The sequence below is a fragment of the Alternaria incomplexa genome (assembly GCF_024043165.1).
Source record: "Alternaria incomplexa strain BMP 0042 chromosome Unknown scaffold_12, whole genome shotgun sequence".
Lineage (NCBI taxonomy): Eukaryota > Fungi > Ascomycota > Dothideomycetes > Pleosporales > Pleosporaceae > Alternaria > Alternaria incomplexa.
This window is the reverse complement of record NW_026249861.1, coordinates 69,806-85,686: the sequence shown is the minus strand read 5'-3', so window position 1 is coordinate 85,686 and position 15,881 is coordinate 69,806. Positions and strand designations below refer to the sequence as shown.

At 53.6% G+C, this 15,881-nt stretch overlaps 8 protein-coding genes across 8 annotated transcripts; 3 read left to right on the top strand and 5 right to left on the bottom strand.

Annotated features, from left to right (window-relative positions):
• Positions 1–2,791: 2,791 nt before the first annotated feature.
• Positions 2,792–4,322, bottom strand: J4E90_007927 (uncharacterized protein; the record flags this gene model as incomplete). The annotated part of the gene is made up of 2 exons (XM_051437457.1): positions 2,792–3,520; positions 3,570–4,322. The coding sequence occupies 2 exons, from the start codon at positions 4,320–4,322 to the stop codon at positions 2,792–2,794; spliced, it is 1,482 nt and encodes a 493-aa protein (XP_051288268.1).
• A 781-nt stretch (positions 4,323–5,103) lies between these two features.
• J4E90_007926 (uncharacterized protein) lies at positions 5,104–5,842 on the bottom strand (the record flags this gene model as incomplete). The annotated part of the gene is made up of 2 exons (XM_051437456.1): positions 5,104–5,748; positions 5,804–5,842. 2 exons carry the CDS (start codon positions 5,840–5,842, stop codon positions 5,104–5,106), a joined length of 684 nt encoding a protein of 227 aa, XP_051288267.1.
• Positions 5,843–6,746: 904 nt separating this feature from the next.
• On the top strand, positions 6,747–7,038 carry J4E90_007925 (uncharacterized protein; the record flags this gene model as incomplete). The annotated part of the gene is made up of 2 exons (XM_051437455.1): positions 6,747–6,898; positions 6,966–7,038. The coding sequence occupies 2 exons, from the start codon at positions 6,747–6,749 to the stop codon at positions 7,036–7,038; spliced, it is 225 nt and encodes a 74-aa protein (XP_051288266.1).
• Positions 7,039–7,343: 305 nt separating this feature from the next.
• J4E90_007924 (uncharacterized protein) lies at positions 7,344–9,029 on the bottom strand (the record flags this gene model as incomplete). Its single annotated transcript, XM_051437454.1, has 1 exon — positions 7,344–9,029. One exon carries the CDS (start codon positions 9,027–9,029, stop codon positions 7,344–7,346), a length of 1,686 nt encoding a protein of 561 aa, XP_051288265.1.
• A 979-nt stretch (positions 9,030–10,008) lies between these two features.
• On the top strand, positions 10,009–10,407 carry J4E90_007923 (uncharacterized protein; the record flags this gene model as incomplete). The annotated part of the gene is made up of 1 exon (XM_051437453.1): positions 10,009–10,407. One exon carries the CDS (start codon positions 10,009–10,011, stop codon positions 10,405–10,407), a length of 399 nt encoding a protein of 132 aa, XP_051288264.1.
• Positions 10,408–10,448: 41 nt separating this feature from the next.
• Positions 10,449–11,213, top strand: J4E90_007922 (uncharacterized protein; the record flags this gene model as incomplete). The annotated part of the gene is made up of 2 exons (XM_051437452.1): positions 10,449–10,455; positions 10,888–11,213. 2 exons carry the CDS (start codon positions 10,449–10,451, stop codon positions 11,211–11,213), a joined length of 333 nt encoding a protein of 110 aa, XP_051288263.1.
• A 202-nt stretch (positions 11,214–11,415) lies between these two features.
• Positions 11,416–13,353, bottom strand: J4E90_007921 (uncharacterized protein; the record flags this gene model as incomplete). The annotated part of the gene is made up of 3 exons (XM_051437451.1): positions 11,416–12,785; positions 12,834–12,962; positions 13,011–13,353. 3 exons carry the CDS (start codon positions 13,351–13,353, stop codon positions 11,416–11,418), a joined length of 1,842 nt encoding a protein of 613 aa, XP_051288262.1.
• A 610-nt stretch (positions 13,354–13,963) lies between these two features.
• On the bottom strand, positions 13,964–15,093 carry J4E90_007920 (uncharacterized protein; the record flags this gene model as incomplete). The annotated part of the gene is made up of 4 exons (XM_051437450.1): positions 13,964–14,028; positions 14,080–14,473; positions 14,521–14,986; positions 15,053–15,093. 4 exons carry the CDS (start codon positions 15,091–15,093, stop codon positions 13,964–13,966), a joined length of 966 nt encoding a protein of 321 aa, XP_051288261.1.
• Between the last annotated feature and the right edge of the window lie 788 nt (positions 15,094–15,881).

Genomic DNA, 15,881 nt, shown 5'->3' with positions numbered 1-15,881 from the left:
CCCTCTCATACTTAAGCACCCTCTTCCTATAACTCGCCACAAGTTTCCGTCCCACAGATCTTTCATACGCCTCTCTAATTCTATAAAGCTCGATCTCACCTTCAATAAACTTCATCTCCTCATCTTTAGACACATCAGATGGCCATTCAGGAAATGGCGGCCACGTGATATCCTGAACGAAAACCTCGTCCATGGGAGTGCAACTTCGGTCTCTTCGGTGCGGCGGTTGGTGTGACTTCCGCTCATAATCGCCTTTATCAAACATTGATTGCAAAGGTCGTCGTGACGCGTGTGTCGGAGATGGACTGCGTGATGATTCATCCAGTGAAGGCCGTCTCGTATAATGACTCCGAGGATGATGCCTCGGAAGCGGCGACGGTAAGCTCGGAGGATACGGGCCCTGCGGTCGTGAGCTCCCCGGCAAGGACCCCAGTGAACTCTCGCTAGAAACCGACGACACTGTCGACGACGGACATCTTATTTTCCGCGGCCGCGTCTCGCTGCCATGCATCCTCCTCTGCCCTTCCATCTGCTGAGCAATGAGCTTCCTTGCCTCTTCCAGACCTCCCCAAGCACCTGGATCGTGTTTTGGCGGAGTGGGAGGAAGACCTCTCGAGGTCATCTTTTTCGAGCCACTCCCGCTCTTTCCTCCCTCTTTCTGCTGAGCTAACAGCTTCCTAACGTCTGCCAAACGCTCAGTCGCACTCTGGTTTGTTTTCGAGGGAGGGAGAAACGGGTAGCCCGCAGGGTAGGGTGGATTGCCTGACATTGCGCGTGCGATTTCTCCAGCAGTCCTTTCTTCAATCTTGGCCAGAGGATGGAAATCGGTTGTTTTGAGGAGCATGTAGATGAGGGTGAGGCTATGCGCTAGCGATGGTGTTTGATGGGTATGGAGACGGTTTGCGGTGTTGGAGGTAGTATTTGCGGGTGTGTTGGTGGTGAAAGAAGATGGCGTTGTGAGATGGTGGACAAAGACGACAATGGGGTGACAAAGGAAGTTGATGGGGCTGGAGGCGAGGTCATGGCTACGCTTGGTATGGTAGGGTGTTGTCGATAACCTGTCGTTCTTTCATGTCGCGCTTGATACTTGGATTCAATGCTAAGGGCTGTCGTCGATGAATGTGCGAGCCGGTAGTTGAAATTGTTGCTGCCGGGCCATGTCCATTCGACGTAGATCTTGGACCACGAGCTCCAATCGCCTGACCTGTTCCATGTGTTGCCGATAAAACAATCTTTCAGCTCTCTCCACCGCGCTGTTCAACCTCATCTGCTCGCGTCTAATCCTCCTGTAAAGTCTGTCGAGGTCGCAAACGGTCACACACAGCAACCGATTCTGCTTTCCTTGGTGTCTAAAGTATACAACGTCTCGCATCTGCTGTAGGATATAATCCTTCATCCGTGCATTCGTGAGCAGTACAAGGCGCTCGAGTCGGATTTGGAAGAGTCGAGACCATTTGTTCGCACGGTGCTCGCCGTGGGGATGGAGGTCGTAAGGTATAGCGTGACTTGCGTCGCAGAGCTTCCAGGTTTTGTTGATGTTACGAAGCGTGGTGGTGCCTGCTCCTGGGAGGGTTAGGCGTCCGGTATGGGGATGCGGCATTATGAGCTGAGATGGGGGTTGGAGAAATGTAGCGACGAGTTGAAGTCTTGCAATACATGGCAAACGGAATTCGCTTGCATTGCGTAGACATCTCATATAGGATTGTGCACCTACATGTGAAGGCTGGCAAACATGAGATACTTTGGGTCAACATCCTCCATACTTTGGTTCTGCAGCAATAGTGGATGGTACTGACATTATGGGCCTATAGCAAGGAGCGCCATCCCAATTTCCTTACACTTCCTCCACCACGACGAGCCAACCACACCTGCCGCATTCCATACGGCTCATACGCGGGGAGATACTCTACGAAAGCCAGAAGTACCGCATCTCCATAGACCTCGCGCAACACCGCTCCGGATTCCCCACACTTCCCTATCGCCGCGATGAATGGATCCCAAGCCCAGACTATCGCCTCAAAGATCCTGGAAGATTGGTCCATTGCGGAGCTTCGCTATGCATTTCCTGTCCATTTACGGCCGCAGACTGGTACCTTTATTACCCCCACACTCGTGATTGCGCTATCTAATTTGTCAATTTACTCAAGAGGTCGTGTCGAGTGGGTAAAGACGTCGCTGCGCGACGCAGTAAGGGAGCGATGCACATGGTCCAGGGGTACAAACGAGGCTGCTGTGATGACTGCGGATGTGCGAACAGCAAAGGGTTGGATATTGGCCGATTTGAAAGAGCTTGAATGTGAGCGATCGCCTGGAATCGGTAACAACCCGGATGCTACTGGGGGCTCCCTGCCAACAATCATACCGCGGCCACTTCGAAGTGACTGGCAGCCACTCAGACCTCGAAGTCTAAGGAGCAAATCAGTACAAGGACCAGGAAGATCGCCAGCAAGGTCCTCGCGTTCGAGCAGCTTCCCACCTCTAGAAGACATCGGCGTTGATCTGGTCCAGCCGGTCGACAGCGAGCACTCTCCGTTGCGCGCGACAGGCGAGACCATGAAATCGAGTCCTCCATTATACATGAACAAAGACTCAGTCTTGCGTTGCTGAGGAGGAAGCAGCTGAAGACGGACATGCATCGACTGCTGGCCCAAGAGAACAACCAAAGGCGGCGGGTAGAAGAACACCGCATCAGAGTGACCCACCATGAGTGTATAGCCCTTGCACTGGGAATGCAAGTCGCAGAAACCCAGACTAAACTGGCGTATGCAGACGTCTCACACCCATCCTACCATCAAATCGCCCCAATAATACTCCCCAGCCCCCCTATCCTCCTCGCCCACCGCGTCATCGTATCCACGGCATCCTTCCTAAGCTCCATCGTCGGCGCCGCAAAAGCCACAGCCATAACGGGGGCAATACTGCGCAAGAGGTCAAACCCCGGTGTTTGGGCCTGTTCAATCTCCGCCGCAGCCTCGATGATATCCGTCGTGGCTTTCGTCGCGACGTCGAAGTAATGACTGGTGGGCATCTCGTATGGTTCTATTGGTGCTGTTGCTTCCGTGTGCATCTTGTACATGAGCATGCTTAGGACTAGGCGGTCGGCCATGTAGTTTGATGCTATTAGTGCTACGAAGGTATTAGGTGAACTTGCGGATGATTTGGGAGATCCTTGCCGTGGTTTGGGTAGGGTCGACGTACCCCTCTCGACAGCGGGTGTCCCACGCGGGCTCCTGGACACGCTAGTCAGGTGCGGGTATGCTGCAGCCCAGTCATCCAGTTGCCGGATCAATTTGCACGCGAGTTCTTTACAAGGTCGAACGTCGACGTGCGAGGGTATTGGCGTGGAGAAGAGGACGCGCATAGAACCGGGTATCTCGAGCATGGCGAAACAGTGGGGGACGATGAGTTCGATATCTGCGAGGGTTTGGTGTGCGTCGCGTGGTTTGCCGATGAAGGGGAGGGTCATCCAGTCTGGGGAGGCATAGACGGATTTGCGGTTGAATACTACGGATTTGTGCGCCTGGGGATGTTAGTAGAGTGGATGTCGAGAGTGTTGGCCTTGGTCTTACATCAGAGCTGCGGATACCCTTGAAGAGCGGCCAAATGGCGCCTGACCCGCAGTTACTCGGACCGCGCATATTCATAATCTCAGCCGCAGCCGCGATGTGAGACATCGCACCTGTCGCAGTCGCCCCGACGTATAATTCGTACAACGACATGATAAGCGGCACCAAAACCTCTTCTTCATCAGGAATCGCATCATTCTTCAACCTCGCTATAGACGTCCTTTGCGCACTCAACGCCACGGTATACCATCTCCAGGAATCAATCAAAATACTCGGATCATGATGGTGCTTCCCGAAAAAGGCCATGGATACTGCGCGAAGAGACAGCCGAACCGCTGGCTTTCGTGCGTTGCTGTGAATCTGGTTTATATGACCCAACCATTGGATTTCTGGTGCGTACTGACTTCCGCCTTTGTTGAGCTCAATGTAGTGGGAGAGAAACGCAGTATCTAGAGCTTCGGGCAGGATTCTTGAGGGCTGGTTTAGCATGGGGGGTCTGTACTGGTAGCGGATTGCTACGATGGCTTGCTCTATCTTTTCGTTGTCTCTGCTTTCGGACGGTAATGCTGGGTATGACGAAGAAGGAGGCTGGCCAGTTGGTGTTGATGTGCTTGCGGCTTCGTCTTGGGCAAGGATTGTACGTGGAATCGCTGATGGCTGGCTATTTTCCGTTGGATCCTTTCCGCGGACTGCCAGCGCAGCTCTCGTCGTCTCTTTCTTCTTCCGACCTCTGGGCTTGGCTACTCGCTCCGTCATGTCGATGACAATGGAGCCCTGAAGTGCTCCAGAGCAAGCCAGGCCGAGACGCCTGCATTGTTGGCATTCAACTGGAGTTTCATCGCACTACACCATAGATCAGTCTTCAACCCTTCAATTGCAGATACCGAATAAAATACCTTAACACGTCTAGACCGACACTGAGCACAAGCTCTACTGCGCTGCGATTTGGGAGGCATTCCGTTCCGTCTATATAGGCCGGGCTGTTTCTGCACGGGAAGTGAAAGAGGGAATTCGCGCGAGGTAAACGAGGGAGGGATACAGGGGTAACGGTAGTCTGGGAACTTCATGCGGCGCAGTCTCATTCGTTCATGCTGATTGGGTGGCAGCATAAGGTTTCGGAAGATACCTCTAGCAGAGTGGGGAAAGCGCGAGGTACCGCGTGAATTTCCGCAGTGAGTCTAGCATGTGCTGTAAGGGTCCAGCGTGCATTGGAGCGGGTAAAGATGCCGACTGTCGTTATGAGTGTTGAATGTTCGAGTATTGTGTTTACTTCGTTGTGAAGGATGTGTAAATGGGCGTGTGAAGAGGCAACGTCGTAGTCTATGCTTTCTGTTTGACATGGCCTTTATACACTAAAGACTGACTATAAGCAACTCGTGATAAAGGGTCGCTTATCGTTGTAGTCTGCAATTATAGGCATCGCATCAATGTCAAGAAATGGAGACCTAATACTGAAGACGCGACATAACTTCACTTAAATAACAACTGTACAAAGGGTATCATACACCACCAGCCCCTTCCCCATCCCATCCACCACCTACTCCCTCCCCAACTCAACAATATCCCTCATCTCCAGCATCCAAACCCCCTCCTCCCTCTTCCCCTCCACACACCTCACCCCCGCCTCCACCGCCGCCCTCGCAATCATCCCCGCATCCTGCGCCCACCAATCCGTCATCTTCGGCGTCAGCCCCCTCAGCCCCTTCGCCAGACTCCTCAACGCCGCCTCCGCAGGCCTCGACTCACTCCTCTCCCCCACAATCAAGCCCGGGCGCACAATAACCGTGTGTTTGAACCCCAGCCCCTTGACCGCCTCCTCCAACTCCCCCTTCATCTTCGGATACGCAAAGTAGCCATTGGGATTCGCGCCGTTGGACGAGATGAGGACGTACGTGTCTACGCCGGCTTCTTTGGCGGTCTTGGCGAGATCCAGGTTTAGGTCGTAGTCGATCTTACGCTGTGCGTCGAAGCCGCCGACTTGGGCGCGCGTTGTGCCGAGGGCGCTGAAGAAGACGCGGGGGTGTGTGGACGAGGGGAATTGGGCGGGCCAGGTGGAGGAGTCGGGCGAGGTGATGGGTTGCAGTTTTGTGGAGCCTGCTGGGTTGGGGAGGTCGCGGCGCGTGTAGGCGTGGATGGCGGAGAAGGAGGGGTGGGCGAGGAGCGTGGTGAGGATGTTGAAGCCCTGCGTGTTGTGTTAGGAGTGCGTGATGGGGTTATCTGGGGTGTGAGGGACTTACGACGAGGCCTGTGCTGCCTGCGAGTACTGCTGCCGCCATATTTGCTACTCTGATCGTGGTCTGGTTAGTAGTAGGACGAGCTTCTTAGCATGGAATGTGGGCGCGTGGTGTTGTCAGTCAAAAGTTTCGCCGCGTCTGTAGGCGCGGAAATTCGTCCGCGACCCTGATAAGCCGACCGAGGTGCGTCATCCCGATAGCTGTCTCTCGCAGCTCCATCCTTGAAACCGCGACTCCCATGTGAAATCCGACAATCGCATAGCAAGGCAAAGACAAACAACCATGACAAAACCCTCGTCTACTCCCTGTGAGGGCGGCATCATGCATACACATTGCTTTTTCGCATCACACCACAATCATGTCACCAGCACGCCGCACCACCCCTGACTCATGCCGTCGGCGCCCGCCGACCCTGCCCCAACCGAACTCACGCCACCATCTCGCGACCGTCATTGCATCCAAAGTTTTGCACCAGTCCAGACCAATGACAGTGTCCGGGAACAAGCGACTGCTTTCCACGGTGCTCAGTCCTGTTGCCCGATACGGGTCGTGTTTTGCTGCTGACTGTTGGTTTTGGTGTGCCTGGCTTGTCCGACATGTCAGGCCAGCCGTTCGGGTTGCGGCGTAGGGCTGAGGAGGATGGAGTGCTCACGCCATGATTTGGTGGTACGATCGCGGGTTGGTGAGGGTGATGGGGATGTAGGTTTGGGTTGTAGGTGTGATAAATAGGATGGTCGTCTTTGGGGTATGGTGGCTATTCACAAACAACGACAACAATAACTACAACTACTGGTATCAACAGTCCAGTTCATACATCTTTACACTCAGCAAAAGACATCAACCCCAATTTTGTCTACACAGTACTACGATAACATCACTTCCATCACAAGTCCATCTCAACCAAACCTCTACCTTCACACAACCACACAAGCCCCAACACACACCCATGCCATCACCAACCCAAGCCCGCCTCCTCTGGCGCACCCTCTCCCGCAACATGGTAGAGCCCCACCCTTTCGCCCGCAACCCTATAACCATGACGCCTCACGCATGGCGAGCGGGTGATCTCTCAAGGAAACTAGTAAAAACGAGTGCTGTGTAAGTCTCTTTCATCTCTCCTCTAACTCTCCTTCTCGTTGGGAGCATGTCGCTAACAGTCATTCAGCTACTTCCCGTTCTACGCAGTCATCTTCGGCTGGCCAGTCGCGGCGTCGTGGTGGTTTAATGGGAATATGTGACTCGAAGTTGCTGGGAGAGAGGGGGAGGGGAGTAAGACGGAGAAGGCTGTAGGAAAGAAGAAGGAGTTGAGTAGTAAGGAAGTTGAATGTTTGATTTTGAATATGCGGTGGGATGATTGATTAGAATTTGCATTGGAATGGCGTTTGGGTCTTCGAGTCATCGCATTTTCGTCCGTTGGAAGCCACTTGAGGAAACCATTACTGTTTTGTTCAAACGCACTTTTTCTAAACTTCATAACCTATCACCAAGTCACCATTCTGCAATACAACAATGCCTCCACTTCATGATTACAAAAACTAACCCCCTACAAATCCAGCACAACCCTCCCAACCCCCCTACTAACACAACTCAACATAGCCCCCGCCTCCATCTCCTCCCCCAACAACCCCGTCCCCCGATGTTCCACCCTCCCCCCACAAACATCCACCCTACATGTCCCGCAATTACCCACCTCACACGAACTATCAATCTCCATACCCACAGCCCTCAGCGCATCAAGCAGCGACTCCGTAGCCCGCACTTCCACCGTCTTCCCGCTCTGTTTAAGCTCCGCGGTAAACGGATCGCCAGACGTAGCTACCGTAAACGCTTCGATGTGCACAGAGGACTCGGGTATACCGTAGGTTTTTGCGGTCGCGACAACGGCGTCCATGAGGCGTGGGGGGCCGCAGGTGTAGATGTGGGTTTGGAGATCGGCTTTTGAGAAGATAGCAGGGAGGTCCAGGCGTTGGCTGAGCGATTTGTTGTAGATTGTTGCTTTGGGGCCTAGTGCGGCGATTTGAGAAGCGAAGGGTATTTCTTCTGCGACGGCGTAGTGGAGATGGAAGTCTTGGTTCGTTCCTTGGAGGTAGGTGAAGGCTGTCATGAAGGCTGTTATGCCGATGCCGCCTGCGATGATGATGTGTCGGTCTGCGGTTTTGGCGAGGGGGAAGCTTGCTGTGATGCGGCCGACGGTGAGGATGTCCCTGACTTTGGTCTGTGAGTGGAGGTATTTGGAGCCGCCGCGACTGCTTGGGTCTAGGGCGACACCGAGCTCGAAACGTTTTGAGGTACCGCTAACGACGGAGTAGGCGCGTACCAACTTTCCTCCTAGCTTTAGTCGCACGTGGCTACCTGGCTCGACGGGCGGCGGCTCTGGGGTGTCTTCAAAGGATTCGAAGATGAAGGCCGTAACACTGCTCGTCTCCCTTCGCTTCTCGACAAGGCGGTATTCATTCCAAGTATCCATCTTCTCGTCCTCGCCGCCAAACAGTCTGCTATTGTGGTCTTCAACAACACCTCTATCCAGACGTTTCTGGAATTTTCCTTTGATGTCCCATCCAAGCTGCGGAAGCTGCACAATCTGCTTCATCATTTCCACGTTGTTTGTTTCGATGAAAAGGTAGTACATGACTCTGGCTATCGTCCACTCTGGATGCGGTCGCTCGAGTAGGGAGATCATGTCGCCTGCAGTGATGGTGCCGGTCTTGATGATACGGTACATCCACCCCGTACGTAGCAGCGTCTGTGTGCGCTTGGCCATGTCTTTGACCTCGAAGCGATGGTTGAGCTTGTAGCAAGGTCCGCGTGGCTCGCTAACCTCGACAACGATGTCACCGATGGCCAGTCGATCTCCAATACAAAGGTTCATCTCGCTGACTTCGGTGTTGAATAGGTTCTCGCCAAACGCACCGGGCTTGAAATGGTGTTCTGAGGCGGGTAGCTCTTTCTTCCACTCATCGTAATGTGATGTGCAATAGTGGAGGAGCGCTTTGTCTGGGCCGCCGTGCAGATGAAATGCATGTTCATCTGTCGGAATACCAAGCTCGGTGATCTCGATTGGACCCGTCAGCGGTCCTTTGTAGATGGCAGACTCGATCTTGCCATTTCCAAGCGACTTCTTGATCTTGCCGGCGCGTAGTTGGATGAGCGGGAAGGGCTCGAAAGGCGCTGGGTTGACCAGGGTGTCGGGGTCTGGAGGCGGCGGCGGTATCCACGTCGAGACAGGCATACTTGGGATTGTATCTGGGATCGATTGAGTACGTCGAAGTAGACCAGTTGGCGCAGCTGTAATCCTTCGATCTTTACAAGCGTTTCTTTATGTAAGGCGTAAAGACTTGGTGCTCCGTGCGCCAGGTCGGGTCAAAGAGAATGGACAATGGGGTCGTCGATCACGAACGTGCAATGAAGAGAAAGGTCCTTTTTTACTTCATGCAACAACTCCTAAGGTGTTAGGTCATTCATCAGGCGTGCAGCCATAGCCTGCGGAGTACCCTGGGATGAGTCTAGACTGATTGTAAGCTACACCAGACTCGGAAGGCGTATGGGAAGATTGTGACTCTGCAAGAGAAGTCGATGAGTCTTGAAGACAGCTAGATGCACAATTCGGTAAGCATGCAAGAGTCAGGTTCGATGTGCGTCCCAGCATCATGACCGGCCTGACGAGAAGACCACAATATGTCATTCGATTCCTGGTGTTCTGTACATTTGACACTTTGGAGTTGTCTCATGTTCGATCCAATGTGTAGGGTCTGGCGGGATGTTGCCTGTTGAACGAAAAGCTTGTACCAAACAAGCCCTGCGGACGCCGAGTTACAGGCGAGGGAGATGGCGGAGGTCGGAGATGAGCGCGACCCCCCGACACGGGCTTGAACGCGTCGAATCGCTCGGACACACAAGTCATACGTCGAGTCAAAAACCTTTCAACGGTATTTGAGATGATGTGACGCGAATGAAAGCTCAGATAGGAGTTGAGATGATGGACGCGTCGCATGTCACGTGGGTAGCGGCCTCGGCTGCAGTTTGGTGGAGCTGACGTCAATGTGAGGGTCCGTGGACAAGCTCCGAGCTACAGCATCAACTCGTCACCGCGATCTCAAGATAGTCAATTGCTGGTGCCCCCGCAACTACTCGACTTCCCAAACCTCAAACTCAATACATCCAATCTACTCATTCGGAAACCAAGACCTGTCGCACATCGCAACCTCACCATGTTCCGCATCCAACCCGCACGCGCCGTACAACGCGCAACCTTCTCTCGCGCAGCCATCGTTCGCCCTCGCTTCCTCAGCACAACTCCAGCACGCTTCGCTCAAAAAGATGCGCAAGACAAAGACTCGCTGAAGCCCCGGTCGACCGAGTACTCCAAGTCTGGCTCCGACGATGGCGCCGCACACTCCGACGCTGCCTTCGACCCTAAACAGACCAGCCCAGAGGAGGCAGAGGCAACTGCTGAGAAGGAGGCTGGAGGTCCACAGAACAGCTTGAACGCCAGCCCGGGCAACAAGAAGGTCAGCGAACCCAACAGCCCAGACGTTGGTGGCAATGGCGGCGCGCCGGACAAGAAGAGCAGCGGTGGAGGCAGCGCACCTAAGAACAGCACAGGATAGATGCAGATATCACGCGGACAGACTATAGTTATGATAAGGAGATGCCAAGTGCATAAACATCAGGTAGCTATCGAGGGTAATCCAGGGCGTACAGGGAGCATCACATCACAACATCATAGCATTGGGAGTCGCATCTCAAGCATCCAACTGTATATACCCCACAATCGAAAGAGAAAAAAAAAGCCAATTACGAAGCCACGACGACCAGTGACGTGCCCATGCTGCAGCTCCACCGGATGCGGCATCTGCGTGGAGCAACCTCAGTCTTGCACCCATGCAATGACGTCACAGCCAATGACGCTGCCCACAAGAACGCGGCAGCAACATCCGTCTTTGCATAACAAAACACTTCACACCTCTTCAATCCTCCTACTACACCTCTAAAACTCCCCTTCAACAAACCACAAACCTCACACATCCCCCTCTCTTAAACCACAAACCTCAAACCCGTCAAAATGGCACCCCGCGCCCTCTACACAGCAACCCGCGCCCTGCGCGCTTCCACCCCCATCCCCACCTCGCGCACACCTCTCACCACGCTACCTTTCACCACGCGCCGCACCTTCATGACTACACCCTCCCTGCGCATCAAAGAAGACGCAGCGCGCACCCCCGAACAAGTCGAAGCCGCAAAGCAGGAACAGCTCCAGGAGCAGGAAAAGGGCGAGGGCAGATGGCGCGAGGACCTTGCTAGTCATGGCGAGAGCAACATTGCGGCGGATAGACAGCAGGTTAGTGATCATGAGAAGCATATGAAGGAGTTGCAGCGGGAGGGGAAGGAGAAGGGGGAGAAGGGGGAGATGTGAGGATGGATGGATGGAAGGAAGGGTGGTGGTGAAGACGTACGGTGGGGAGGAAATACTTGGGAGGGGAAGGGATGGATGGAAGGTGGTGGTTGTGTATATGAATTGAATCGAGCGCATGTAATGATGAGATGAGACCAGAGATAAGGGAAGCAGTAGCATGTTGAAGCCACCCACATCCCCTCCCATCCCCTGCTCAACCCCCTCAAAAATTCACAACACTAGCCTCCAGCACCCCCTCCTCCCCAATCAACGCCTTGAGCACATCCTCCCCAACAGGCTTATCAACCCCCAAAATCATCAACGCCTCATTACTCCCCTCCCTTCCTCCCTCCACCCCATTCCCATTCCCACCCCCTCCATTTCCCCCACCCCCATTCCTCTCATGCATCCTCTCCTCCACCTCCCCATCCAACGGCGCAACATTCATAAACTCAATATTCACCCCCGCCTTCCCCAGCAAATTCCCCACATACCCAATCTTACCCACACTGTCAAAGTTGCGACAGATGAGCAGGGTCCCGCGGGGCACGAATTCGCCTTTGAACTTGTCGAGGCGCGAGATGAAGGGTTTGTTGCCGGAGACGAAGCCTTGGATGATTTGGTCGGAGGAGGAGGAGGAGGTGGATGAGTTGGTGGTGGTGTTTTGGAGGGCGCGGGCGGCGGAGGGAGATGCGTTGCGGGAATGGGAATGGGGTTGTTGGGATACGGAGCGTGAGGCGCGGGCGCGCAGGGTGATGAAGGAGGAGTAGGGTTTGTCTTCTACGTTTTCGCGGGAGCGCTGTTCGTTTATGAGGATGCCGCGGTCTTTAGCCAACAGTTCAGCATTCACAATATTAATGTTTAGGCCGTCGCTGGAGGTAATGGGCGTGAGAAGTCCCTTGACCAACGCCGCGAAAAGCGGTTTCGTGGTGTTGATCGTAGCGAGCTTGCCTTCGTAGATGAGATCGAAGGTCGTACGGAAAGAACCGGTTTTCGCGGAGGAGTAGTGTTGGGTGTAGAGGCTGCCCATTTTCTCGACGAGGCTGATGAAGGGTTGGAGGGTGCGGTATTCGTCGGGGAGGACGATGGGTGCGTTGACGGCGGAGCGGGGGAGTTCGCCGCTGAGGATTGAGACGACTTGTTCGCAGACGTCGATGGATACGTTTTCTTGGGCTTCTTTGGTCGAGGCGCCGAGATGGGGCGTTGCTACTACTTTTGGGTGGGCGATTAGGCGGGATGCTGATGAGTTTTGCTCAGGAGGTTCGGAGGTGAATACGTCGATACCTGCCCCAGCGATGACACCAGCGTCTAGAGCTTCGACGAGAGCATCTTCGTCGATCATGCCGCCGCGTGCTACGTTGAGGATACGAGCCGTTGGTTTCATTGTCTCCAGTTCCGCCTTTCCAATCATGCCTTTAGTCGAGGCGATCAAGGGGGTATGTAGGGTCAGGAAGTCGGCCTCTTTCAGGATCTCAGCTAGGCTTGGGCGGAGGGTTACTGACGCCGCTGCAGCCAAGTTCGGGTTTGCATAAGGGTCGTAGGCTATCAGACGCATGCCCAGACCATTGGCAATACGAGCAACTGTGAGACCGACTAGGAAGGTGTTAGCCAGCTCTTATAAACTTCAAGCATCAAACTCACCTTTGCCCAGGCCGACAATGGCAAGAGTCTTGCCTTTTGCCTCCACACCCACCAGTCGACTTCGCTCCCATTTCCCAGCTTTGATGCTCTGTGACGCATCTCCAATATTGCGAGCCACAGCCATCATCACTGTCACATGTTAGTTAATGTAAGAATATCCTTGCTTGGGCTACCTACGCGCAATGGTGTGTTCCGCCGCAGCGTTGATGTTTCCAGAAGGTGAGTTCACCACAATGATACCGTGTGAAGTGGCACTCTGAACGTCCACATTGTCAACACCAACACCGGCACGCGCAACGACTTTCATGTTCTTGGCGGCACCCAGAAGCTCGGCCGTCACCTTCGTTTCCGACCGTACGATGAGGGCGTCATATTCTCCGATGATTTCCTTGAGCTCTTCTAGACTTAGGCCTTTCTTCTCATCTACATCGAATTGGTCTTTGAGTAATGCCAGTCCATCTGGCGAGACCTTCTCTGGTATCAAAATCTTCCGTCTCGCTGTGTGCAGGACGATAGCCATGTTGCCGGGTATCGGTTTGTGCTGTTCTTGCCGGCACTTATTAGACTCAAGTAGCTAGGTATGAAAGAGTTTCAGTGAGTTGATCAAGGGTATGTGTCGGTTATGGTGTTGATCTCAAGTTTACGTGAGACTGTATGAAATGTAAGCGCAAAGCCTACAGGAGGAGTACACTCCATTTTGTACATCCAGAGTAAGACTGCGCCGCTATCGGTCTACTGCAGTAGCATGCGTCAGAGGGATGTCTTTGTGGTAGCCTTACCTGTTGGCTAGGTTTACCCCGCACTCCTTCTACCCCACGGGGTGAGCGCCGCTGCTGCAGGGTCAATTTGGCGAGTTACCTAGGTATCGAACAACGCCCTCGGAACTTTGTAGGGACGATGTTAATAATATTCATGAGAGAAACCGTTGAAAGAAAATCGATGTATTGGAGAACGTGTTTCATTATTCAGTTATTGTTGTCGTACCGCCAGCGCTCGCATCCGTCATGGTACTATACTGTGCATATGTTGCGCAGCGTGGGTAACCACATATGGTGTGATCTTCAACGATTGGAGGCTGAATTGCTGTAGAGTGGGATATGCACATCACGCGGGTAGTCGGCGCCGCCCGTTTACCAATTGCTACGTGTCTTGAGCTTCTCGTTTTGCACTACCTCGATCCAGTAACCATCGGGATCTGCGTATTCTGTCAGTTGTCGCTTCGTGCGATGGATAGATAACGACCCACCTAGTACGAAAGCGATGTTCTTCATGCGACCGTCAGTAAGCCTCTTCTTCCAGTTGACCTTCTTCTCTTCGAACCGAGCACACGCGGCGTCGAGATCGTCGACAGCAATGCAGATGTGACCGAATCCTTGGGGTTCGTCGTTGCCGTTGTGGTACTTTAAGTTTGCATCGTTCTCGGTTCCATAGTTGTAGGTCAGCTCAAGCAGGCCTTCGGTGTTGGCTACCGGGTTGACGCCGTTTGCGGTGTTTTCGGATGCATCGGGGCCGTATCCAAGGAAGTACAGGTTGAACTTAGCGCTTTCATTTTCAGAGGTGCGCTTAAGTTTCATGCCCATGACATCTTGGTAGAAGTTGAGTGAGGCCTCCTTGTCCTTGACGCGGATCATAGTGTGGTTCTGCAATCATCAGTATACCAACGTAATGTCTTCCCAACGCTACTTACCATGCGGTATGAGCCTGTGTCGGTATCCTTGACATTCTCGGTCTCCTCCAATGGCTTCTGGCCAATGACCTCCACCCAATAGCCATCAGGGTCGAGTACGAACGCGATGTGGCGCATGCGACCGTCTGTGAGCTTCTTCTGGAACTTGTAGCCCGCATCTTCTAGCCTCTGGCAAGCTGCCTGTAGATTGTCCACCGAGATGCAGAGGTGGCCGAAGCCTTTGTGTGGTTCCGTATTGCCATTGCTAATCTTGTAGTTCGGATCGTCTTCGGTGCCGTAGTTGTGCGTCAACTCGACAATTCCCTCACGGTCGGTCCAGTGGTTGCCGTGTGAGACGGCCTTCGGGCTATCGTACGCGAGGAAGTAGAGGTCGAACTTGGCGTCGGGGTTCTTGATCTGGTTGATCTGCTTCATTCCAAGGAACTCATAGAACTGGACAGATCGCTTCGGATCCTTGATCCGGATCCTAGCATATGTTAGTAACTAGCCAATGGTATGGGGATGGTGCAGGGAATGACATGCGGGTACTCACATGGAGTGGTTGAGCTTGTACTTGGATGGATCTGTCGCCATGGTTGCTAGTGTTCGCACGAGGAAGCTTGGTGTGTTGTTTGATTTGAGAGGACGAAATGCAGATGATGCGACTACTCGTAATGTTCTTGGTATTGCGAGACGCGTGAAAAGCATTGATTGAGCTCTCTAGCAGTGTCGCAGCGCAATTGAGGGGAAACAGATTCTAAGGCTGATGACGTCTGCGATCCAATGAAGAGCTGCCAATTGCCCCTCACCCGGCATTTGCTCGGAGATCAGCCCGGTGGGGTAGAAGGCATCTCGAATGCGTGCGAACGACGAATCGTCCTGTGACGTCCACATCAAACATGAGCACTGTCTACTCAGATCTGGAGATGTACGTCAGGTCGATATCGTTGTAACGCGCGTGTCATCCAAGAACATCGTCGTGTCGCGTGCGCGCGGGCCATTCCTTCGAATCACACTCCACCCGTGATCCGGCTCAAAGATATACCCTGCGTCTGAGTCCCGTCATGATGTGTAGATGCACGAAACCTGGGTAGCATCTCCAAGCAACATGGTACTAGGCTGCAACAATACAAGCTCTTCATAGCATGATCACGAGAGCACGTGCGGCGGAAAACAAGGCTCCGGCCAGCCCAGGTGGTCATAGCTCTCTCCTGGGGAACTTCGTCGTGAACATCGTCATGATCAAGATACTGACACGCGCAACTTCTCTCTCGTGATCCCATCCGTTCCTTCTCGTGTTCTAACGCGTTCCTTACTGTTGCGACGCGTCGCTGGCCGTTGTATCCGCTTTTGGTCTCAGAGAAGGCGCAGATCGGTGAATT